Below are 26,730 nucleotides of genomic sequence, written 5' to 3' on the forward strand. Positions count from 1 at the left end.
TGCCCTGTGGGATGTAACCCTATTTTAAATAAATGATAGTTAAGTCTGATATGTCCAGTTTGAAGACGAAAAAATATTATTTCTTCTTGGCGGGAAAATTTGAAATAAACGTTATTTTGGGCTATTTGAGGTCGAAAGTTTTTGTAATGGCTTGCAGTATCGTTTGCTTGATATGTTAAATTCCATTTCGCAAGACATGCTTGCTTGCACAATGTCTTAGCTTCTTTTAATGACCGTTGAAGAACAGCATTAATGACAATTTTATTTGCTCCGTCTTTCGCCAGTCGATCCACTGCCTCGTTACCGCTAATACCAATATGTGCTGGTATCCACAGAAACTTGATATCGGTCGTGTGACAAATAATAGTATAAAGTAGTTGTACGTGATGCAAATGACCGAAAGGAAAACGCTAGACCAGACAATAGATAATAATACTAATTTACGCTACAAATAAAGGGTAATAATGAGTCTACAATGATTGGATGCAAGGCAGAGTGTGACCAAGTTCAACACTTAGTTTTATCCACAGTTGGGCCGTATAAGAATCTAATTCCCCCTGAATCCTAACAAGTGAGATGCCATATTAATATTCTTTAGATACATTAACATACCAGAATCCGCGGAGCGAAAAGTAAATGTTGAATGGATGAGTTAATTCAAAATACATCGCGTTCCGGCGCGAGATATTTCAAGTTTATAAAATATTTCTTTAATTAATTTACTATACTTTTTCGAGCAGTATACGTTACAATAAATAATTTGCTAGTGTTATGAGCAAGTCTTACTCTGTTTTTGACTCTTGGCATGTTATGTTTCTCATTGTATGTAATCGTATGTAAAAAAAATAGCCGGTATTCGATAACGCCCATATCTATTGCCAGGTTAAAGGTGTTTCACAAATACCCTGATTTTAATATTAATACTTTTATTTACAGAAGTCAGTTCAATTGGTGTATATAAATGCATCAAAATTGACGATCCTTAAAATTATTTCGTCAAACGTCACGCAGCGGTTAACCGGTTTATTTTACCCGGTTAACGGTTTAAGTGTTTTCCCTGAAATTCCCAGTCCTAGCTATTGGCTCTGACATCGTTTATGACATAACAATGCAATTGATCTATTCATTTCTCGCAATGTCTTGTCTCTTTCGGTGATCTTCAGACTGTTTTAGGGGTAATACAAGAACTAGATGCTACTTTGCATTTCATTAGTTTCTCGCCTACAATGCCGTTGAGAAAACAAAATATTCCAGACCTATAAAAAAACCTTGAAATCTGAAATAATAATGGGGCAATGTAAAAGTGCGCTAATGTGATTAAAAGCTGATCGAAAAATATAACACTATCGGAGTGAATTCCCTTCAAACTTTCTGGAACCGTTAAGTACTTTTTCGCACATCCTAAACGTTTTTGGTAACTCATATGCGTGTTTTCGTACTCTAATTTCATAAATTAAAGTACCATAATAAGACCCCGATAGAAACGCCAAATAAGTAAAGCCCAAAACCACACCGACATCAACAGAAGCTTAAAGGATTTGTTTCAGAAGTTTCTTATAGATACAAACAATAATTAAATATCTGTGACCCACTTTCTTCTGTTCCGCAATAAAAATATAATTTTTGACCCATTTATTGAAAAAGGTTCGCCCTCCCTGCCTTAGTGTCTACTCTAGAGCATTGGTTCCCAGCCTTTAATTGCTAGTGGGCACTTTCCGGAAGCTTTCAGCATGCGCGACCACCTGTTTACCACTTTATTGTTATTTTGATTGTTAGATTCCAAATCCCAGTATGTTCAAACAATTCATGAACAACAAGCACCCTGTAAAATACCCTTATCAAGTAATGAAACTAGGAAGAACGGGAATTGTTTTTGTGAAGGAAAAATGAAATCAGTTTTTCGCCCAGCATTGTGATCCCCTCCAACTGCTTTGTGCCCCCTTGGAGAGTTAGAGCAAGAGCAAACTTGTGAACCAACATCGCCCCTAGCGGACTGTTACCGATTCAAAATCACCCCACGAATTTCTTTGCACTTTATTATTATTAATATTATTATGTGAACATTTCCAACTAATAGTAATTTATTAATCAGTCGGTTGTACAGCCTTAAATTTGTAAACAACCAATATGTATACTCTCGTATTATGTGTACCAGGTTAGGGTAAGGCCATAATTTTATTCCGATTTTCCTTATTTCAGTACGAGTTCGGGTACTGTCTGTGCTAGCCAAGTAAATATACCTCCTGCCCATAGATTACCGTCTCTCCACACAACTTGATGTAAAATAGGCGAACAAAATTAGTTCCCCCCATATTGGTACATATACTTATGAAGCGCCCAAATATGCACTTGGTTATATATATTCAAATAATTGAGGCACAAAAACATGTAACTGCTCCTCGAAGAGGCAAATCCTAGTTGCCAGAATTAACTGTACTTTGCCATCTCTTCTTTGATCCATCCCATGTATTTGCTGACACGACTATACGATCCATAGTTTCCTTGCTTGTCCTGGCAGCCACTAGGTCCCCATGATGTCACTCCCTGTAGAGTCCAGCGACCGTTATTCAAACAGACTAATGGTCCACCACTGTCGCCCTATTGCCAAGTAAAATATGAATCATTTGTTTGAATACTACTAGTGTCGCCCTATTATGGGGGAAAATGTGAACCGTATATGTATTTGTGCTATATTACTACTGTCGCCCCAATATGGAAAAAATAGGAATCATACATCATGTACAGCCGAGGTTCTCAAAGTGGGCGTCGCGACGCCCAAGTGCGTCGTTTCAATTTTGCTATAACGTCATAAAAATTTGTTTTCTTTTACAGAATTGTACCTGTTTTGCGGTATGTAGAAAAGTCAAAATATAAATTGCACTGAAGAAAAGTACAGGCGTAAAATGATCCAAAACAGAAAAGTCTAAAAAGAAAATTTGCCAGTATGATAAAAGCTACTTAGTCTTTTGATCGTTCAAGTTTCTAGTGAAGAAGCTCCGTGGCTCCAAGGGCCGATGACAATTGGAAAAATAAGCAAGTACACCCATCATTTAAATACGATTTCACTGACTGATTTTGGTAAAAGATCATTTTCCGGAACTCCAATAGTATCCCGAATTTCTTCATTTTAGTTCTATTAAGAGTTCGGGGACAGTATGTGTTACCCAAGTGAATACACCCCCTGCCCATATGTTTCAATCATTTTACACAACTTGAACTTAAAGTAGGTATGAACTAAAATTAGTTCCCACCATATTGGTACACATACTTCTGGAGTGCCCATTTTACGTTATAGTCTCAGTGGCTCTTGGCGCTTCAGTGTTCGTCTGTAACTTCACTAAGAGACCAATTTCCTATTTTTTTTTGAATGAGTGCGCGTGATCTTGTTTGGTGCGAATTTTCGTAAAAAAATTTAACAACTTACTTTACATGTATCCACGCCCTCTCCTTTCCACCCGGCACACATTTGAGTCTTATCCCCCATGTAGTGAGAAGATAAATAGGAATTGCAGTCTTCGTAGCTATGTACTGGCAACACTGCTTGCTTCAAATCCCCTCGGGGCTTATCATCTGATAATAAGATAAAGATTTAAATCTGGATCTATCTAACTGGGCTCTTGGCTTTCTTAGGGGCTACCGAGCAACTTTCTTACGCTTCTATTTGGTGTTATTTTTCATTTCTACAATAATTGACATGGCTTGCTTTGAATAATTATTGACCGTAATGCATTTATTCAATCGCGTTCATTTGATATCTTTTGTTTTATTGAATGGGATTAGGATCATCGAGTGGCGAATTAGATTAGTGAAGTTAATAGAGTACTAGGCGGTTATATATTTAGTTGATTGCACTCATAGGTAGCTCTGGAACGCAAAGGTATTTTGTCTACCTTCTGGTGCGTAGAATAATAAGTTGGGAGCCCAAAATACAGGAAGTTAGTTAAGTAACACCCAGCCGCAAAGCGTAATCAAATCCGTGCTGATTTCACTTTATTGTGTATGGGCCACTTCCTGAATATTCAAATTCATTTTTATTTACGTTAAGAATTAAAGTATGGTGTCACACTTGAATATTAGAGGAGTGTTTGAAACTTTGAAGCGTTGTTCAAGCACTATAGGTTGGGGGATGTGTAGAAATATCACTGGTTGCACTTACCATAAGTTCTACCCCAACCAGTCACGACGCAAAAACTACCACCGGGAACTTCATAGTCCGGTTCAGGCAGGCAGGCAACACGCACGTGTTTTGTGATAATGAACGGTGTTTCTAGCTGGACCAACGCAATGTCATGTTTGCCTCTAGAGTAGGATCCATGTAAAATGTATCGGCGAACATTCCTCTTCTGCATCTCGACTTCTGTACCTTTGTTGAGCCCGGCTTTAACGGCGTAACGATCTGGTCTGTGAATAAAAGGAGGTTCAGTTCGGACTACCATATTAATATAAAACAAACAAAAAAGCACTACAGAAGAGTGTGTACCAATAGAGAGGTAACTAATTTTGTTCGCCTACTTTACATCAAGTTGTGTAATGGGATGGAAGTCTATGGGCAGGGGTCTATGCTTCATTTGGTTAACACAGGCAGTCCCCGAACTCGTAATAGAACTAAAATAAGTAAAATCTGATTAAAATTATGGCCTAACCGTAACTTGGTACATCTACTACGGGAGTAACAAAAGCCGGGACAGTTTGTTAAAATCTGCAATGTCTTGGATAAACCGATATAGTAAGACTAAGTTTAGTTCAATAGCCAACCCAACACCGATGTTTGGAAATCTATCAACGTCAACGTCGAAATATATCAACAAGAGTTGGCCTAGCGGTGCAATTCTTCACAAACCAATAAAAATTTGCGTTAAATAGCTTGGGGAGTGCAGGGAACATGTCAAAAAGGACACTTATTTTTATCATTATTTTGAGTAGACTAAGGATCGTACCCATTTGTGCGTCACTCTCTTTGGTTAATGACTAAATGATTGACATAGAGATAATTATCTCAATTGTACCAGCGAGCTAGTCGGCGCACCTTGTTCCTGAATTAAAGCAGCAAATATAGCGAGGGAACAACTCACTCTATGAACTCACTAACTCAGGCAATCGCCAAATGATGTGTAAAATAAATAACAGGTAAGTTCTGTATGTTAGTACGATAACTTACGGTAATTCGTCATCCAAGCAATGTGCAGCTGTCACAACCCAACCAGGTTTTATCAAGGTTCCTCCACAGAAATGAAAGTCAGTATACTTACGCATGCTGACAGACCATGGCCAGCTACCATGCAATGCAATATCGCCTCCCAAGATTCTGAAAATAATTGATGTTAAAATCTTGATTTGAAAATATATACCAATACAAATATGGTTTAAACTCAGTATTCTACATCTATTCTTTCATTTAAAGAAAAATTTACTATATCAACATTCCTTATCATTTTACTCCTGCAAATATTTATAGGAGTTGGCAAAATTGGCTTTAGAAGGCGTTTCAATCAAAACAATGTCGCAATCAGATACGTTAGGCGTGTGCAACAGGCGGCAGGCGGGCCCAAACCGACCCATCAAGTCATTTAGTGTGGCTCTTGTCAACACTCAAATTTCCTCGTCAAGTATAATATACCAATCCATTGGTGTATGTTTAAAATAGCGCTCACGTGGGTAAAAAACATATTGAAAAGTAAAAAAAGGTTGAATGTAACCATACTCTATTAGCGTTAAACTCCCTCTGCGACCCTCAATTGATTTTGACTAGTTCAGACCGAGGGATATCTCAGACAGCCCTGAATAAACGATATATGGCGGTAGGTCTCACGCTGCTTCAGCACCAAATTATTTCCACGGCACATTTTTGTTTTTACGTCAGGTAAATGATATAGCAGGGGTGGCAAGGTTTTTGGAGCAGGGGCCAAAAATGTTGCCCATCTAGACTGGCGAGGGACATGTGGGTATAACGTAGTACAAGTATGTAAGTACACTATTTATTTTAGAGTGTAACAAACGTGGAAAACAGTACGCTTCGAGCTAAATCTGAATTTATTTGCAAAACATTTTAGTCAAAACATCAAAATTAGGTTTTAGTTTGTTTTTTGGAAGAATCAGGCGGGCCCGATAGAAATACCCGACGAGCCGGATTTGGCCGTGGTTTGCCAATGTCAGATATAGACTGAAACGCAAAAACTAATTTTGCTAACAATTCCTGCTAAAAGTTCACCTTTCTTGTTGATCGATCTCCCTCTTTCTTCTTCTTGATTCGACGAGGCGGCCTCCTTCAATAGCGAAGCCTTGAGTAAAATAAGTTGGTTGAATTGCCTGCTTTCCACACGACCCTATATGGTGCAAAATAGAAAATTGGAAACATTTTATTGGAGATATATTTGAATTTCATTCGTTACTATACTCTTGAAACAGTCCTGCGTGGATCGAATCGCGTGGGAAATAATTATGTGTAAGAGGATATATGGACTCTTCGCCGCCGTAAGGTTTGTTCTCCATCAAGTCCGTATATCTGAAACAAATAAGTAATTTGCGCCGTAGATAATGGCCATGATTCATTTTTATAATTTGTTTGCTGCATAGACAAATAAAATAATAAAATTAGTTTTCACTGGAAAATCAAATTTCCGAATATTTTATACCCAAATAATTATTATCGACATACCAGGTTCTAGTGTTGTAGCTGGGGTACTCTCGGCTGGTGTAGCAGTAGAACGAAGAGGCCGGCCATCGGGTCCACACTCTGGTAACTCACAAAGCTCCCATCTAGTGTTGGGATCGGTTGTATAACACCAAGGACCTTCTTCAAAACTTGCAGTAGGGTTTCGACAATAGTTGTGATCCAGACCGCTGGAAAATTAATCAAAAGCTTCTTAGATTTATTGAATTTAATTCTACCTAGTTATACAAATGATAGTGTTGAACATGGGAGTAGTCGGGAACATTCCGAAAGAATGGCTACGACCGCTCGATCATGGCAAAGTAGCCCCTGTGATTGTTAATTTAACGAATGTTATTAAATTAAGATACCTGTACGTCGTTTCTGAGTAAAAATACGAGTTTTACTAATCAGATCATTTACATGGCCTCGTAGTTTAATAGAAGTCCGAGTTATTATTTGCATTTTATTCTGTTGATATGAGTAGCAAAAGTATAATACACAGGTCGGCTTTCAGTGTTTTATATATTTAGTGTTAATTTCTGAATCCTATGCAGTCGATTTTTTTTAGTAAATTGTTTGGGCAACTTTCATTTTTCCCTCTCCCTTCACACAACTTGATGTAAAGTAAAAAAACAAAATTTGTTACCTCATGTTGGTGCACACACTTCTGGGGCAGCATTTTTTTTTTTTTAATTGTTAACCATTAGTCCCGAAAACTTCACTCACGGCTTCTTAAAATAGTATTGTAGAAGGGCCTATTATCGTCATCTCGCGGATTAGAACTGCAGCATATACGTTTTTAAAGTGTGGTGAAATTTTCTAACGTAAAATGAGAACTCTAGGTCCTCAGGCTGCATTCAAAATGCCAATAGATTTCCGGGTGTAATGTATTTGCGGTAATATATACGTCGATACGTACATACAAAATTAAAGTTTATTTGTATCCATTCATAACTCGAACAGATTATTTCCGGTTTATATGATGTTGCAATAGGTCGTACAATTTTTAAACTTTCGGTGTATCATATTCCATTGTGAATGTTCGAAAATTATTAATAATGATGCAGTGGCAATCACATGGGGCTCGTTTGGACAAGGGCGCAAATTGGCGATAAGTTTTTTTTTTTTTCAATTTTTCCATAAAATAATTTCGAGTTTGAAATAATCGAACTTCGTAATTTTATTTGAATCATAACGTACAAGTATATTTATTCAATACCAAAAAATTGTAAGACAACGATCAATGAGCGTGTTTTCATACACGTTGCCATGGGCGCGATTTTACGCAGATACGCTACTGAATGAATGTGGCGGGGAAATTCATTACGTCCATAGAAAAGATGATGGAATACGGCTCCACTAACTCTGTAGGTGTATTATATAATATTATCTGAATAGTTCACGATAGCGAAGTGCAACAGGCAATGAGGAAAAACCGTCATTTTTTTGCATCTCCGAATGTCGATTTGTAAAATGATAATCTGCAAAATTAATTTTAAAATAGACAATATAATAACAATTCTCTGTTTTTAAGTTCCGGAGGCGGTTATATTTTTTGAAGAAATTACTCCAACTGTTTCAGAGAATGCAATTCATCAAATCAGCATCAGTTATTTTAAAACACCAACTTGATTTAAGTACGGTCAGTTTAAAATCATCAATCAAAAACGTAAGGTCATTTACTAAGTTAGCAATGTTGAGCGGGTTCGGATCTCACGCGGGGATTATTATGTGCGGGAAGATTGCTGGACTCCTCGCCGCCTTAGGGTGGTTCACGTGACCGTTGGTTTACGTAATTACTGATCGCATTACGGCTTCCTCAACCATCAAGTCCATGCTTCCGAAAACAATAACGGGCTAACTAATCCCCTACCCTACGTGGACTGGTCATCGGTCAAAGGGCCGTGGTTCATCGTATAAATAAACTGTGTTATCGGCTTTCCTCGTCCCCGAGAAAAATATGCAAACCCTATTCTATTTTCTTCTTCATAGTACAATTTCAACCTCAATGCCAACAAGACTAAATGATAGAAAGATTCTCTTACCTGCACGGATAATTTTCGGGAGTATTCTTATGCTTGTGTGGAGACTGACTCGTCCATTGAGCACATGCTTTACCTGATCTTGTAACTTGTTTTGTACCTCGATAGTTTCCTCCTGCACCAACTATACACTCGGATGTGACTCTTAGAGGAGGAATCAAAACTGACCCATCAGCGTTTGTACATCTGTAACAAGGATTTTTGTCTGCTGAAATTTGAATTATTTTGTGAGTAATGATAGTTGTTTAGATGGACAATCTTAAGTATAAAAAGTAATGTTTTGCGCATCCACTTAGATGTGAACGAGACGCACTTCCGAGCAATTTCGAAGGCGAACACTAAATCGATACTGGTTTCATATTGAAATATAAGGTGTCCATAAAGTCGCAAACGGAACTAGTCGATACCATATATTGTTTTGCCCCTCACAGATGTGATATATGCAGTAAAATATGTTTAAAATATTTAAAAAAAAAAACTGGTTAAGATATATTGAGAACTGACTTCATAATAAAATTTTAATTGTAAATGGACTTTGTGATCACCCTGCTAATTGAAGCAAGTCAATTTTAAGATCAATAAGGCTCTCATTCCGATACGAAAACCACACTGATCTCTACGTCTGTGTATGACACCCAGAAGACATTTTTTTGACTGCAATTTGATTTGTTGAGTGATATCTAAAAGCAGATTGATTTATACTCTAGCTCTGATATGGGCAAACTAGAGACCACATGTCAAATCCGGCCTGTTGGTTAATTCAACCGGGCCCGACTGATGCTGCCACAACCAAACTAAAAACCAAACTATATTGTTTTAGCAAAAGTATTCTAGGAAATTTGTTCAGATTGCAATTAAATTAAGTTTTGTCACGAGGTTTATTGTTTTTCACTTTTGCTTTTGTAATCTTGTAAATATTGTTCATAAAATGTTACTTCTACGTCACACTCACCTGGTCCACCAGTCTAGAAGGGGAAAACCCCTGCTTTAGCCTTACCTCTCTACGGCACAATTCTCCCATCTAGTGTTTTGATCGGTGGTGTAGCACCAAGGTTTCGTGTCTCCATCAGGATTTCGGCAAAAGTTGTCAACCAAATTTCTATCTGAAAATTGCACTATTTTCTTCAAAACATAGCAAAACTTCAGTAGATCAATGGCTCCAGAGACGAAATGTTTTGGTTACTCATGTAGTATGTGAACCAAGATGGCGGACAACGGAACGTAGTATGTGTACCAGGTTAGGGTTAGGTCATAATTTCAGATAAAATACTACAGAAGTCACTTGGATAATCTCAGAACTTGTAATAGAACTAAGAAAGAGAAATTAGACTAAATGATGTTGGTGTACATACTACGGGAGCGTCAAATTTTGTGCTTCACGTATTCAAAAAGAAAAACATGAGTAAATTGAATGAATTCTCGTAAATTTGAATGAAACAGCATCATTTTAAGTAAAATACCAATCCCCGTAACCCCCCCCCCCCCCCCAAAAAAATTATTATATATAAGAAAATGGGACGAGATCGACACCCTGTTCAGCAAACTATCGAAGGTAACTATTTAAAAACTAAATAAGTTATGGAAATTGAAACAAGATGAAACACTTGATAAACTATTCAAATTTGAAGTAACTATTTTAATATCCATTATTAGTTCTGCGTGCGGGGGTAATTATTTTTAAGCTAAAAAGATTGCACGAATTGAGGGAGCCGAGACAATAAAACACTCGATCCATTATTTAAAATTGAAAATATTTTAATAAACTGGAAAACTGGATCTACGTGCCTGACGGAAACGAGAATAAAAATTATTTATGGATCCTATAAGCCTTAAAAAAGTTTACATGGAAGTTCAATAAATCGGCACCTTGTTCCACAATCTACCAACGGTGGCTATTTTTAAAGTAAATGAATTAAAATATGTATAAATTGTAGGAAATAAGATGAAATACTTCAGCTAAGTTATGACAAGCTTTTATCGACACCACTAGTTCTGCATGCATTAAAGAAACTAACCATAAAAAAATATCTTTTGTGAAATAAAGTTCCCAAAGTGTTGCATACCTGGCTTTTGACTTGGATGGTTATTGTGCTGATGTGGAGTTGATGAATCCCATCTCTGACATGTCTTTCCAGAAGCTGTTTCAACCAAATCGCCAACGTAATCGTATCTGTCACGATGTTAGAAAATGCAGCGTAAAAATTGAAAATATAACAGAATTTTTGGTGATTAGTGCACTTGGTAAATATGGTGTCCATAAAGTCTTAAAATATTTTCAAAATGCAAAGGGAATTTACACAACGTTTAGAAAGGAATTTACTATGCAAATGAGTCGCCTTTTACCATCCGACAAACTTGAAAAATTAATAATCTATTATGCATAGCTTAGATGCATACATAAATATTGATATAGTTTTATCCTTATTATTAATAGCGTTAAAAAAATTCAAACTGATTTTAAAATAAGCAAATCGTCTAACAGGTGTAAATCGAGTCATTGAATTGTTTGTCACGACTCCTTTTCATAATAAACTCAATCTATTTGACTTCATTGATATAGTAGTCACATTTTATTCGTCATGTCGACTCTGACATCTATTTTAAACGTGTTATGATATCCAAGATCTCATGTATCATAACATTCCACTAAAACTGAAAGTAAACATAGTCACCCGTTGCAAAGATAACATTCTCTTGAAGCGGGATCCGGTATTACTGAAACAAATAAAAACGTGAGTAAATTAATTTTGCACATAAAGTGAAACGTTACCATGAAAGTATAAATTATTTTGCTGAAGTGGGGTAAGTATATTCGATGATTAGAAGTAAAAAGAAATATTTTATTTGGTTCAGTGATAATAAAAACCGATTCTAACCCTCGCGACATAAATCCACCTCATTGATGATAAAATTATAAAATTAAAAACTTTGACCACTACCTCACCCAGGGTGTAAATAATTGGGCGGACAACGCAGAACCGGAAAGATTTCGGCCCTTACAAAATAAAGTAGCTCCTTATATATTGGTGGCTCATTGTACAGGGACAAAAAGTGTCGCATGAATAATAAAAAAAGAATAAATTTATAAAATAACTGAAGATTTGAAAATTCACCTCTATGGTCACAGAAAGGAATGCCTGCCAAGTATACGACAATAGCACTCACTGTACTAAAAAGAGCCGAAAGAGTGAAAATTGCATCAATTTTGTACGGCAGATAATCTGCCCTATAAACTTATACTTTAGTCAATCAATGTAAATTTGATACTTGCTTGCTGCTAGAGTAAACCCATGCTCGAAGTGGAATGCATAGAAATACAACGTTGCCTTTCAAAGATTGCATGCAAAGGCAAAACACCGAATTCTCAGCTACAAACCTGGGCATTTTGGAACATCGCAGTACTCCCATCTAACGTTCACATCTGTTGTATAACACCAAACCTCACTTTCTCCGTCCGGATTTCTGCAATAATTCTCATGCGTCTCTGGATTCGGTGGCCTGAAAAAAGGTCCAAAATCTTTTCGATTTGCTGAAATAAACCAAATTTATATTATATTGTTATATGCATAGTTTTTCTTTTATTCACATGCGCAAAATGATCGCGCAGCTGAAACTATGAAAAACAATTTTCAATAAATCTTTTTATTTTTTTTTTATTGCCGTATACAGGGTGACTCAGAAACAGAACCCAGCTCATTAGGATAATACTTCGGAAAAAAAAAGTTGTGTAAAGCGTCTTCTATTACTGAAACGTTTAGGTACGATCATATACAAACAGATGTTCAAGCCTTAAATAAATTTACTTCATTTTTGTAGAATAAATTTAAAAAAAATATTGGGTTCTGTTTTTATGGTTACCATGTGCATTAAGGTGACCGATTGACAATTATGTTGCAAACATAAAGAAATGAATCATTAACAATAAATCGTCTATTAAATGACACAATTGAAACAACGCGTCAAAATACAGGAACAATCCTACAAAAAAAATCTGTAATATTTGTTTTTTATGAATCTTGATTTAATAAAACACTTCCAATATTTGCATTAATCTGGTCCTCGCCCGTGCAAAATGTATTTATAAATAAAATATTATAATCTAAATAAAGAATTGAATTGGACACGTTATATCTATTCGGCGCTATACCAGTAATTTTTCCTCTTTTGTAAAAGCGGCGAATCAGGCTTATTTTTCTGTCCCATCCCGCCCCATAGAAATTTATGCCTGTCCCATCCCCTGGGAATCTCATTAGAATATAATTCAATAAAAATTGTTAAATTTATGTTCAGCGTCCACTGCATAGGACTACATGTACAAAGAGACATGCAAAACAAAATGTAGGAAATACAAATGTGTGCTGTCTCATCACACAGGAATCCCATCCCTTTAGACAAGACTGGGATTTTTGTTTTCCTTTATTTTCATTTGAGCATACGCTGGTACATTTCACAGTAACCCGCGTAGGGGAAAACAGTATTTATAAAAATAAATACAAATAATATTTGAATTTAAATAGAAAATTGAATCAATTCGACGCTTTACCAATAATTGCGCCGATGAGGTGAGTTGTCCGTCCATCTCTGACATTCAATTCCACTCCGTGTTTGTGACTGTGTTCCTCTGTACTTGACACCTAGAGGATCGTCAATTTCGACACATTCATATACACCAATTGAACTGACGTCTGTAAATATTATTATTAATTTAAAATTAGTTAATTATTTGTGAACTAGGCATGTAAGTTAATTAGATGTAATCTGCATAGCAGTTTCATGAGCAATAGACTTAAAAAGGCATCATATAATAACGAACTAAAATAACACTAAGAAAGAAATGTAAAAATAGGTACAAACGTGAATGTATTACCTGAAAATACCAAAGATAGTAGAACTAAAGTAACTGTTGAAGGTGTTGAAACCATAATTTCAATATGTTCTATCACTGTAAATTAGAATATGCCCGATATAACTATGGAATTCAAGAGTCCTCCTGGACGAAAACACTATTTGTGTGCAGCAGTACTCTTGAATTGCATACTATGGTATTTTTATTCCTGCTACAGTATCTTTGCATTATACGTAAACGGATTCACTAGCGCAAAGGCCTTGAGGAAGGGATATTCCTGCTACAGTATCCTTGCATTATACGTAAACGGATTCACTAGCGCAAAGGCATTGAGGAAGGGATATAGTCTCGCGTAACTTCTGCTGATGGGTATATCGATATATATTACGTGGTCAATCGCGGACTTGGGGGGGTTTTGAAACTTTGGAAACTTATTTTTATTTTGCATCTGTATTCAACATATATTCTGCCTGATGTTAATTGCATCTAGTTGAAGCTATTTTGTAAATGTAAACTGACTGATACCGAAACTTGTCCAACGCACTTTTAAATGCTAAAAGTTCAAATTTTCAAGTCAATTTGAGAGAATTTTGGACCAAAACCCTCCTTAAATATACATATATATATTTCTACCGAGCAACCATGCGGAAACCTCCCAATTTAGTCTCAGTGGGCATATGCCATGTCGTGTTGTGCATATAATATTTGTATAATCTATGCCAAAATCTCATATAAAGTATTCCTATATGCAAAACAACGCATTGCAATATCACGATCCTCTCCATACTCTGAAACTGTTCAACTACGTTTTTCCGTCAAGCTTTTTAATACTTCAATGGCTGCGCCAACTTCATCAAACTCTATTTATTACGTTTTTAAATTGCAGTCAGAACAACGTCTATGACTGACCAATTTGTATTTAATCATTTATTTTAAATATAAAACGAGCGCAGGCAGACTGGTACGATTCGCCTTCAACGAGCGTGGATAAGTATGGCCGTCATTGGACGACGCGCTTTGTTCCCAAGCCTGAATTTAAAATTTACAGACAGTGAATGGTAATTTCTAATATAAGCCATGCTAGGACAAGTGCGAACCATCTCTGGCTTATCCTGGGCCGTGCTATAGTTGCATCAATAGAGATGCTTGGCAAGCGTTAACCTTTTCTATGAAACGTACACCATAACAGAAAAGCTTTTTAGCGACATGATTCATTGCCAAACCAAACTGGATTTTTTTTCAGTGAATTTATCAATAATATATTTTATTGATGATTATAACTGGCGAAGTTTTGTGCATCATGACTATGATAATACGCATAGGATGTTCAAATGCTTCTACCCGTTATGAGGACGTACCGTATTCCATAACAAAAGATATCATATACGACATATTAGGACTAATGCAGATGTGCTCCATTACCAAGCTTTACTGTATCTACGTCAATGAATAATCTGGTTAAGCGTGGATCTCTTCTGTGAGACATACTCCATCACAGGTTTATACTGTATATGCATCATTAGTAAACACGCATGTCCGCGATATCTCGCTCTCTGAATGCGGTTACTAAATTTGCAACCCTACATTCAGTAAATGTTGAATAGTGACACAACAATAAAACCCATAATTTTCCTAATTAAATCTACAAAAATTAATATTTATTACTTAAACTTCTATTTGTGTATGATTGTACTAAAAAGTACGGTAAACTAGGAAGCTTTGCACAAAGTTATTTATTTCTATAAAATGTTTTAAATGACCTTGATTCTGTTTTTAAAGCCAATCTGTAACTTCGCATGAAATACATATTACCATCAACCCTCCCTTCTCTACTCACTAAAAATTGTTCTACATCACAGGTATATAAAGTATTTTCGCCAATAGTAGACATTCATGTCTGCGATATCTCGAGCATTCAATGCAGAGTTTCGAATACGTCAATCAACTTAGCTGACCTATTTGGCACTCGAAACCGTTCGCAATGAATAGCTGTTCTAATTGCATTCAAAGGACTTTTCGTTTACTTCTTGACCTATTTACTAATCAACAACTTTGCAAATACATTAGGTCAGTTGGCAAATACGGCCAAAGATGAATGAAACACAAAGAAGGTGTTTATTTAAGTCCCGTAGCTAATTTACCACTAATTTTTGTGCGGGGCAATGGCCTAGCGCTCGCGTTTTAAACTTTTGAGTAATTGCTTCAATTGCGCGCAGGCACCTTCCAAAAGCTTTCAGCACGCTTGGCCCCTGTTTATCCCTCTAGTGCATTGGTTCTCAAACTGGGGTCCGCGGTCGCTCAGGGGTCAGCGAAGCCATTTTAGGGAGACCGCGAGACAACTTTAACCTCGCACTTTGAGTTGAAGTAAAATTTTGATGTCATGTTTTTACAGTGTTTATCCAAAGCACAACACGCTCTACCGAAGGCATTATAACGTAACCAACGTTCTTGAACGTGGCAGGTACCGTGAATCAGAGCGTATTGTTTATGAAAGGCGCGTTCATCTTATTGTAAATTTTCTCGGGGTAATTTAAAAATGCCCCCCTCCCTGCCATAAAAAATAAATTTTGATATAAAACGATTCGTGTGTGAAACTCGGTTTTTCTGTTATGAGTTCTGGAGGAAAAAAAACACAGCGGCACCGTCCTATCACGATGTCGCTGAAATGGCACTGAACATGCTCATTTCATTTGAAACAACTTACGAATGTACAGTAGCTTTTCCCACGTTACTCGCTATTATAACAAAAAGTTAAAACGGAATGGACGTGAGACACGATATGAGAGTTGCATTATCCAAAACAGAACCCAGGGTAGAATAACTAGCGAAAGTCAAGGAGGCGCACCCATCTCATAAAACTATTTTAATGTCATTCAATTCATGAATGCTTTATATAGCGCGTTGCTATTTGCTTTCATTTTTTTAGTGGACCGCGAGTGACCAGAAAAATTGCAAGCGGACCGTTATGCAAAATTTTTCAAAAAATTTGAGAACTACTGCTCTAGTGTTATTTTAATTGGTAGATTTCAAATCCCATTATGTTCAAACAATTCATGCTCAACAAAGTGAAAACACCCTGTGAAAATCACCTTATTAATTAAGCAATAATGAAACTAGGAAGAACGGGAATTATTACTGTCAAGAGAAAAGTAAAATCGGTTTTGATGCTATCATTGTGACCCCAGCCAACTGCTCTGTGTCCCCTTTAGAGGATGTTGGAGACCGCTGGTCTTAAGTAACGTTAAAAGGTTTTAGCATCGTAGTGCTGTCGTTTTCGACCAAATATGTAGCAAACCCTTATCGGATTGCGACTGATTCAAAACCACCTCACGAATATTTTCTTTGTACTTTGCTTTATTATTATGTGAATTTTTCTCCAACTAATAGTAATACAATAATAAGTAGGTTCGTAAACTCTCCTATTAGTAAACAACAGATATGCATATAATAAGATAAACGAAAGCGATCATGGAGCGGTAACATCCTAGTGTCTAAACAGACTCTAAAGCAGTGGTTCTCAAACTTTTTTTATTCCCAGAGCCGCATTTCAAACATCAACGCAGTGAAGAGCCGCACAAACAACGCAAGGTAAAATAGCAACAAACCTTAAGCGCGTATTTAAAATACCAAGTCATCGTAACAACAACACACGTAACAACTAGGGCTGGAAAAAATATTCGAATGGCATTTTACTATTTACGAATATCCGGTACCACGTGACCTGCACCGCTCTGCTTGGACACCGAAATCGCGCTTCTCCAACTCAATCGTGAATTGTGCGATATTTCCCAACGGCGCTCGCTAGCAGAAAAAAAAGTCAATTTTGAAAAGTCGTTGTCTTTGCGTTATGGTGTTATATGCTTATCACTGCACTTAACGTATCGTTTCAATTCCATATTTGGCAAAAGACGTACCGACCGTTCCGTAAATTTAGAAACGTCAAACTAGATTAGGCATATAAAATAAATTTCCCAGACTTTAAACTCCGCATTCTTGGTGACATGTCATTAGCCATTTTTTATATTACCGAACATGAAGTTGATTAAAAGTAAATGGTAAAATGACTTTTCGGCGTTTCATTATGAAAAAGGCGATTATAGGTCGTTGGAAAAACTTTAGTTATATGAATAGCATGGATTTAAAAATGACCAGAAGTTTTTCCAAATACTGGTATGAGTTAGCCTACTTGTATGAAAAACACTGATTAGGTTGTAACCAGATAAGAAATGTCATGTCCTACTCCTTTTAAAGCACTTTGTATTAGCTCTTTAGTGATCTCTTCCATCCTTGGCCAAGTAATGTTTCGAATATGTAAACATTTTACTCGACCATGCATGGTCGTTGAGCCAAGAGTAGAACGTAAAATCAATCGTGAATTTCGCTGTAACAATGCACACGGACTCGTTCACGAATTGTTGCGTCTATTATCATCGAAAATGATTACAATTGTTAAATTTTGAAGCATTTTAAGCCCTAAGGCATGACATAATCTAATCAAAGTCATTAGGTGAAGTGCTGAATTTGCAAATTCCGTAAAATAAATTGAGCATTGGATTGTAAGGATTGTAGCTATAGTAACCATCGGGGTGTTGTTTAGTTGAAAAAAAAAACGTTAAAACTTGAAGGAATTAGTTATAATTAGCGTCTGACTCTCTATCGGGCACAAATGCCTAGAAATGCCTTTATTGCCAATTTATTTAATCGCCATTTGAAATTAACATTCAGGATTCACGCATTCTTAAATTTGCTAGGTTTATCTATCTAATACTAAAATAACACGAACACCATAGAAAAGCATGAGGAACTCAATTATCATTTTAATAAATATCTGCATCTCGGTTACCCGTCACTCCACAAGCGGTGATAAGGAAGATCAAATCCAAGGCAGAGGATAAAACTCTGAATAAATGTAATTTGGTTTTGAAATCAGCCCTTAATTATTCACCAGCTGTTGCTGATGTAAACGCAAGGGTATACTAGAAATATGAAACTTCGATTTCCGGAGACCCCTTATTCTAGCAAAAAAAAAACGAAAAAAAAAAACGAAAAGCGATAATGCAACGCATTTTTATTTCTAGTCAATGATTAGTTTTCAATCAATTTTTTTTTAAAAGTAATCAATTTTTAAAGCATTAACTAGAGCCGCAGCAAAGGTTGTTGAGAGCCGCATGCGGCTCTCAAACCCTAGTTTGAGAATCACTGGTCTAAAGCATTGGTTCGCAACTCTAAATTTCTCGTGGGCTCCCTCCGTGAGCTTTTAGCACGCATGGCCCCCTGTTTAGTAGTATTTATAGCGTTATTTGTTGTTAGATTACAAATCCCATTATGTTCAAACAAATCATACTCAACAAAATAAAAGCACCCTGGGAAATTACCTTATCGAGCAATGAAACTAGAAAGAAAAGGGAATATTATTGTGAATAGAAGAATAAAAGCAGCCTTTCGCATAGCATTGTAAACCCCTCCAACTGCTCTGTGGCAGAGAGTTGGAGACCGCTAGTCTGAAATATAGGTAAAAGTTTTGACATCGAAGTGTTGTCGTGTTCTACCAATGGTTTAGCAAATTTGTAAACCAACATCGCCCCCAGCGGATTGCTACCAAGTCAAAACCATCTTACGACTATTTTCTTTGTATTCTACTTTATTATAATGTGAACTTCTTTCCGACTAATAGTAATGTAATAATCATAGGGTTGTAAACCCTTTTATGTGTAAACAACAAATATGCACTTGGTTATATATAGTCAAATAATTGAAGCACAAGAACATGTAAATGCTACTCGAAGCTGCAAATCCTAGTTGCCAGATTTAACTGTACTTTGCCACTTCCTCCTTGATCCATCCTATATATTTGCTGACACGACTATACGATCCATAGTTTCCTTGCTTGTCTTGGCAGCCACCAGGTCCCCATGATGTCACTCCCTGTAGAGTCCAGCGACTGTTATTCAAGCAGACCAATGGTCCACCACTGTCGCCCTGTTGTCAAGTAAAATATGAATCATTCGCTTGTATACTACTAATGTAGACCTATTAGGAGGAAAATATGAAGCATATATTTAAAGTACATTTATGTGTATTCGCTTAAATATCACCATTGTCGTCTTATCATGAAGGAAAATGTGAATCATCCGCTAGAATATTACAACTGTCGCCATATTAGGAGGAAAATATAAGCATATATGTTAAGTGTGTGTATGTGTATTTGCTCGAATATCACTACTGTCACCTTATTGGGGAGAAAATATTAATAGAATACTTGACATTTTAGTGCCTCTGGTAAATTCGCTCAGAGACCAATCTCCTTCATAACTGAGTGAGTGCTCTTGATCTTCCCTCAAAATAAATTGTTCAACTCACTCTACATGTATCCACACCCTTTCCTTTCCACCCGGCACACATTTCAGTCTTATCCCCCATGCCGAGAGAATTTAAATATAAATTGCAATCGTCGTAACTATGTACTGGTAACACTGCTTGCTTCAAATCCCCTCGGGGATAATCATCTGAAAAAAAAAATACAAAGATTTAAGCGAGGATTTCTCAAATTGGGCACTCGGCCCTCCTAGAAGCTACCGGGCGATTTATGTGGGGACCACTATCAAATTTTTCTACTTGATATCATTCGTCATGACTACATTAATTAACATGGATTGATATGAATAATTCGTTGACCGTACAAGGAATATCAGAAGGGAATGCATTATACGAAACTAGGTATTTCTAGGTACAGGGTTTTTCAAACTGGGTTCTCTGCCCTTTTAGGGGCTATAGAGCGATTCTTTTGAGGGCCACGGGCATGAGCTTCTATTTGGTGTCATTCACCATCTGATCTGTTAATTAAATTTGCTTCCCTACAATGATTTCACCTACTGTGATGTAACAAAATGGATATTCTGCTCACATTCACGACCATCCAAAGTTCTTCGGGATGAGGGCGCTTATAGGCGAGAACTTTTTCATTGCTCCCTAAAACTCATTACATTAGTGTATACATGTGCTACTTAGCATAAAAGTTGTAGCATATATGTCCCCAAGCTTTTTATTTTAGAGGGTGGGAGGGGGGTTCAAATTCAGAGGGTGGATGTATTTGACTTGTCATCTTCACCGGCATATGAGTCACTTTCTGAATATTCGAATATACTTTCATTTTCGTTAGGAATTAAAGAATGGTCTCACACCTGAAAATTAGTGGAGTGTTGGAAATCATTCTATAGGGGATGTAGGGAAATAACTGTCTGTACTTACCATAAGTTCTACCCCAACCAGTCGCGACACAATAGCTACCACCGGGAACTTCATAGTCAGGTTCAGGTAGGCAGGCTACACGCACGTGTTTTGTGATAATGAACGGTGTTTCTAGCTGAACCAACGCAATGTCGTTTCCGGCTCTAGAGAAGGATTGGTGCAAAATGTATCGGCGAACTTTCCTCTTTTGCATCTCGACTTCTGTTCCTCTGTTGTGCCCGGCTTTAACGGCGTAACGATCTGCACTGAGGATATAAAAGAAATTCAGTTATGCTTACCATATATATATATATATATATTAAACAACATAGAAAGACGCTCCAGAAGTATGTGTACTAATATGGAGGTACCTAATTTTGTTCGCCTACTTTACATCAAGTTGTGTAAAGGGATGAAAGTCTATGGACTGGGGTATACTACTCCTCACGCGACTAACACACTCAGTCCCCAAACTCGTAATTGACCTCAAATAAGGAAAATTGGAATACCTTTATGGCTTAACCGTAACCTGGTACACATACTGCGGGGGTACCAAAAAAAAGCCGAGACAGCTTGTTGAAATCGGAAGCCTAAGATTAGTTTAATACCCAACACAATCCCAATGTTCGGATATGCGTTCACAAATATTCTACTGCCTTTGCTGGGTCGAAATCGACCAACGAAAGTTCGCCTGGCGGCGCAGTTTATAACAAAATGTCAAAAATATATGGTAAAAAAACGGGGTCCAAAACTCGTCGATATCATAACAAATAAAAATACTCATCAAAGACATACATTTACCAATAATACAAGAAATTAAAAGGTAATTTATCTAGTGGTACCGGAGAAAAAATTCAGCAAGACTATTCATTTCAACGGAAAGTTCATACGCACTTCGGCAATTATATTAGACAAACGCTAACTTTGTACTGATCATCGCTCTTTCTAATTTAAAACTGCTAGAAATTAGTGGGAAAAAATATAATTTACACATGTAACAGTTATTTGTGACGATTTTAAATCCTTATATTGTTCTCAAAAGAGATGCGGACATGTTTTGAGGTAATACAGGATGATTGACATTAGTACAAATAAATATGGCAAATTGCAGGGGTATTGATCATTTTTAAATGATGTCGGGATACGATAGGATTCACATTTTTATTGATGATTACGATATATATTTTGTTGTGCAAAAATCGATTACAAAAGCGGACATAGGCTTATGGAAGTTAATGAGCAAAACACGCAACGAGCCATCTAATTAGCGACGCTTCGTTGCCGAATTAGAGAGGCAAATATAGCGAAAGAACGACTCAGGGATTTGCTGATTAATGTATTGGCATTATATAAAACAGGGGTATGCAACCTGCGGTCCGCGGGCCGGATGCGTTCCACAAAGAAGAATTGTGCGGCCGCGGAGAAGTGCCAATTTTGAATGGTATGCGGTCCACAAAGAGAGTTTTTAATTTAGTTTAGTTGAAAAGCCTATAACTGAGTCTAATTTATTATCTATCCATGAAGTTACAACTGCCTACCCGGACAACGCATGGCATAAGATCAATAATCAAAATTTGTGTGGCTGCATTACTAGAAAGCCTATGTTGATCGAAAGTGCAACTCGCGGTTTCACCCATATCATTGTACATCTGGACCTCCTGTATTGAAGATTGCACACCCCAAATATATTTTCCATTGTAAGATATATTACCACCATGTATCCAGGTATCTGTATATTTGTACGATAACTTACGGTAATTCGTCATCCAAGCAATGTGCAGCTGTCACAACCCAACCAGGTTTTATCAATGTTCCTCCACAGAAATGAGAGTCAGCATACTTACGCATACTGACAGACCATGGCCAACTACCGTGCAATGCAATATCGCCCCCCAAGATTCTGAAAATAATTGAAATTGAAAGCTGAAATATGTTTGAAAAGTAATTAAGTAAGACTTGCTATATATACACCGGTATGCCGCATGTCCTGATAAATAAATTCTGTATAAAAATTCTAACGTTGGCATATTACAACCTTTTGTGCTTTATTTAGCGCCGGATTATGCGGTTTAAAGACCTTAAGTACCTAAGATTTTAGTGCCCTGTATACATAAGTAATTATAATATTGAAACTGCTATTTTATCGGAAATTAAATAGGCAAGTTTAGTATTCAATACTAGTTGAGGGTCAAGTTACGATAACTTGCATGGTTTGTTTAGCAACAGTTCTCATGCTTACAAATATGTATAGAGAGTTTTTAAATTATACTTGAGAACTATCTATACTTCCCAAAAGGGAGCAGCTTCCTAAATGTAACCAGACTTTGTTATTGTAAAACTTTCTCTGCGACATTTCAAATTTCTTCAATTGGTGTTATCTAATTCAGGCCGGGAGAAAAATCTCAGACTGACCTGAGTAAACGGGACATATGACGGTATAGGTCTCACGCTTCAGCAAAACCGAAACATTTTCAAGGCAAACGTAAGTTATTTGTTTACGTCAGTTTAAGGGAAATAATAAACCTGACATGGGCAAACTACGGCCCGTGGGCCAAATTCGGCCCGTTTGGTACTTCAATCTGGCCCTCCTGATGCGGCCACAACCAAACTAAAACCAAATGTTGACATGTAAGCTAAATAAATTAGCTCAAGGAATTTGCTATTAAACTTAGTTTTGGCACGGAGCTTACTGTTTTCCACTTTTGCTTTCGTAACACTGTAAATATTGTTCATAAAAGTTAACTTCTACGTCACACTTACATGGCCTGCCAGTCTAGGTGGGCAAAATTTTTGGCCCCTGGTCCCAAAACCTTGCCCGCCCATAGAGTGTAACGTAGAAATTAATTTTGCTAACAATTTCTAAGAGTTCACCTTTCTTGTTGATCAACCTCTCTCTTTCTTCTCGTTTCGATAAGGCGGCCTCCTTCAATAGCGAAGCCTTGAGTGAAATAAGTTGGTTGAATTGCCTGCTTTCCACACAAACCTATATGGTGCAAAATAAAAAATTGGGAATATTTTACTGAAGATATATTTTAATTTTATTCGTTACTATACTCTTGAAACAGCCGTAAGGTTTGTCCTCCATCAAGTCCGTATATCTAAAACAAAGAAGTTTTTTGGGCTGCAGATAATGGTCATGATTTATTTTTATAGTTTGTTTGCTACATTGACAAATAATACTAAATTAATTTATCACTGAGAAATCTAATTTTCAAATATTTTATACTTCAATAATTATCATCGACATACCAGGCTCAAGTGTTGTAGCTGGGATACTCTCGGCTGGTGCAGTAGTAGGAGGAAGAGGCCGACCATCGGGTCCACACTCTGGTATCTCACAAAGCTCCCATCTAGTGTTGGGATCGGTTGTATAACACCAAGGACCTTCTTCAAAACTTGCAGTAGGATTTCGACAATAGCTGTGATCCAGACCACTGAAAAGTTATTTGAAAGCTTCTTTGATTTATTGAATTCAATCCTACATAGTTATACGAATGGTAGTGTTGAACAGGGGATTAGTCGGGAACTTTCTAAAATGATGGCTACGCCCGCTCGATCATGGCAAAGTAGCCCTATGATTGTTAATTTAACAAATGTTATTAAATTAAGATATTTGTACGCTGTTTTCAAGTAAAATTACGAGTTTTACTGGTCAGTTCATTTACAAGGCCTCGTAGATTAATAGGAGTCCGAGTGATGATTTGCATTTTAATCTGTTGATGAGTAGCAAAAGTATAATCTATAGGTCAGCTTTCAGTGTTTAATGTATTAAGTATAAGTGTTTGAACCCTATGCAGTCGATGTTTCTTAGTCCATTTTGTTTGACCACTTTCATTTTTTCCTTCCTCTTTACACAACTTGATGTAAAGTAGGAAAACAAAATTTGTTACCTCCATGTTGGTACACACACTTCTGGAGCAGCAATTTATTTTTCAAATTGTCAACTATTGGTCCCTAAAGCTTCACTCATGCCTTTTTTATATAATATTGTAGAAGGGCTTATCATCGTCATTTTGCGAAATAGCACTGTAGCTAACGTTTGTAAAGTGTGATGGAATGTTCTCACGCAAAATGAGAACCCGGGGTCATCAGACTGCATTTAAAATGCCAATGGATTTCCAGAGGTAATGTATTCGCGGTAATATATACGTTGATACGTACATACAAAATGAAAGTTTATTTGTATCCATTCATACCTCGAATAGATTATTTCCGGTTTATATGGTGTTGCAAAACGTCGTACATTTATAAGCCTCCGGTGTATAATATTCCATTGTAAATGTTTGAAAATTATTAATAAGGATGCAGTGGCGATCACATGGGGGTCGTTTGGACAAGGGCGCAAACCGGCGAAAAATTTTTTTTTTTTTTTTCAATTTTTCAATTAAATAATTTCAAGTTTGAAATGGTCGAACCTCGTAATTTTATTTGAATCATAACGTACAAGTATATCTATTCAATACCAGTTAATAAAAATTGTAAGACAACAATTAATGAGCGTGTGTTCATACACGTTGCCATGGGCGTGATTTTACGTAGATGCGCTACTGAATGAATGTGACAGGAAAATTCATTACGTCCATAGAGAAGATGGTGGAATGCGGCTCCACTGAAATGCCATCATGTTCTGTAGTTGTATTATGTAATATTATCCGAATAGAATCTCCTAATGTCGATTTGAAAAATGATAATCGGCAAAATTAATTTTAAAATAGACAATATATGAACAATTCTCTGTTTTTAAGTTCCGGAGGCGGTTATATTTTTGAAGGAAATAACTCAAACTTTTTCAGAGTAAGCTATTTATCAAATCAGCAGCAGTTGTTTTAAAACACCAACTTGATATATTGTATGGTCAGTTTAAAATCATCAATCAAAAACGTAAGGTCCTTTACTAAGTTAGCAATGGTGAGCGGGTTCGGATCCCATGCGGGGATAATTATATGCGAGAGGATTGCTGGACTCCTCGCCGCCTTAGACTGTTTCACGTATCCGTTGGTCGGTTACGGCTTCCTTAACCATCAAGTCCAGGCTTCCGAAAACAGTAACGGGCAAACTAATCCCCTAGTATACGTGGACTGGTAACAGGACGAGAGGTTGTGGTTTATTGTATGAATAAAATGTGTTATCGCCTTTCCTCCTCCTCGAGAAAAATATGCAAACCCTATTCTATTTTCTTCTTTATAGTACAATTTCAACTTCAATGCTAACCAGACTGAATGATAAAAAGATTTTCTTACCTGCACGGATAATTTTCGGGAGTATTCCCATGCTTGTGTAGAGACTGACTCGTCCATTGAGCGCATGTTTTACCTGATCTTGTAACTTGTTTCGTACCTCGATAGTTTCCTCCTGCACCAATTATACATTCGGATGTGACTCTTAGAGGAGGAATCAAAACTGACCCATCAGCGTTTGTACATCTGTTACAAGGAGTTGTTTCTATGTGAGTAATGATGGTTGTTAAGGTGGACAATCTTAAGTAGATTGAGCAAGGTTTTACGCATCCACTCGGAGGAGAACGAGACGCACTTCTGAGCAGTTTCAAAGGCGAGTACTAAATCGATACTGGTTTCCTATTTAAATATAGGGTGTCCATGAAGTCTTAAATTTTTTCAAAGTTGCAAAAGGAACTAGTCGATACCATACATCGTTTTGGCCCTCACAGATTTGATAAATGAAGTAAAATATTTTTAAAATAATTAAAAAAAAAACTGGTTAAGATATATTGAGAACTGACTTCATACCCAAATTTTAATTGTAAGTGGACTTTGTGAACACCCAGCTAATTGAAGCAAGTCAATTTTATGATCAGTGCAACAACATTAAATACGGCTCTCATTCCAATACGAAAAACAACACTGATCTCTACGTTTGTGTATGACACCCAGAAGACATTTTTGTGACTGCAATTTGATTGAGTGCTATCTGAAAGCAGATTGATTTATACTCTAGCTCTGACA

At 36.8% G+C, this 26,730-nt stretch overlaps 1 protein-coding gene across 1 annotated transcript in view; it reads right to left on the reverse strand.

Annotated features, from left to right (window-relative positions):
• Positions 1 to 2,342: 2,342 nt before the first annotated feature.
• LOC120329400 (plasminogen-like) overlaps positions 2,343 to 26,730 on the reverse strand; it is a 28,791-nt gene continuing 4,403 nt past the window's right edge. The window contains exons 7-25 of the mRNA XM_078118367.1: positions 26,008 to 26,190; positions 24,017 to 24,201; positions 23,639 to 23,750; positions 22,521 to 22,667; positions 20,789 to 21,033; positions 19,901 to 20,046; positions 19,354 to 19,519; positions 13,238 to 13,379; positions 12,071 to 12,192; positions 11,367 to 11,409; positions 10,758 to 10,864; positions 9,692 to 9,797; positions 8,698 to 8,880; positions 6,656 to 6,840; positions 6,209 to 6,323; positions 5,159 to 5,305; positions 4,157 to 4,401; positions 3,425 to 3,570; positions 2,343 to 2,598 (exon numbers count right to left, since the gene is read on the reverse strand). Of these exons, the coding sequence (XP_077974493.1) occupies positions 2,428 to 2,598; positions 3,425 to 3,570; positions 4,157 to 4,401; positions 5,159 to 5,305; positions 6,209 to 6,323; positions 6,656 to 6,840; positions 8,698 to 8,880; positions 9,692 to 9,797; positions 10,758 to 10,864; positions 11,367 to 11,409; positions 12,071 to 12,192; positions 13,238 to 13,379; positions 19,354 to 19,519; positions 19,901 to 20,046; positions 20,789 to 21,033; positions 22,521 to 22,667; positions 23,639 to 23,750; positions 24,017 to 24,201; positions 26,008 to 26,190 (2,896 nt within the window). The 3' untranslated portion in view covers positions 2,343 to 2,427. The remainder of the gene's footprint in view (positions 2,599 to 3,424; positions 3,571 to 4,156; positions 4,402 to 5,158; positions 5,306 to 6,208; positions 6,324 to 6,655; positions 6,841 to 8,697; positions 8,881 to 9,691; positions 9,798 to 10,757; positions 10,865 to 11,366; positions 11,410 to 12,070; positions 12,193 to 13,237; positions 13,380 to 19,353; positions 19,520 to 19,900; positions 20,047 to 20,788; positions 21,034 to 22,520; positions 22,668 to 23,638; positions 23,751 to 24,016; positions 24,202 to 26,007; positions 26,191 to 26,730) is intronic.

The sequence above is a fragment of the Styela clava genome, chromosome 12 (assembly GCF_964204865.1).
Source record: "Styela clava chromosome 12, kaStyClav1.hap1.2, whole genome shotgun sequence".
Lineage (NCBI taxonomy): Eukaryota > Metazoa > Chordata > Ascidiacea > Stolidobranchia > Styelidae > Styela > Styela clava.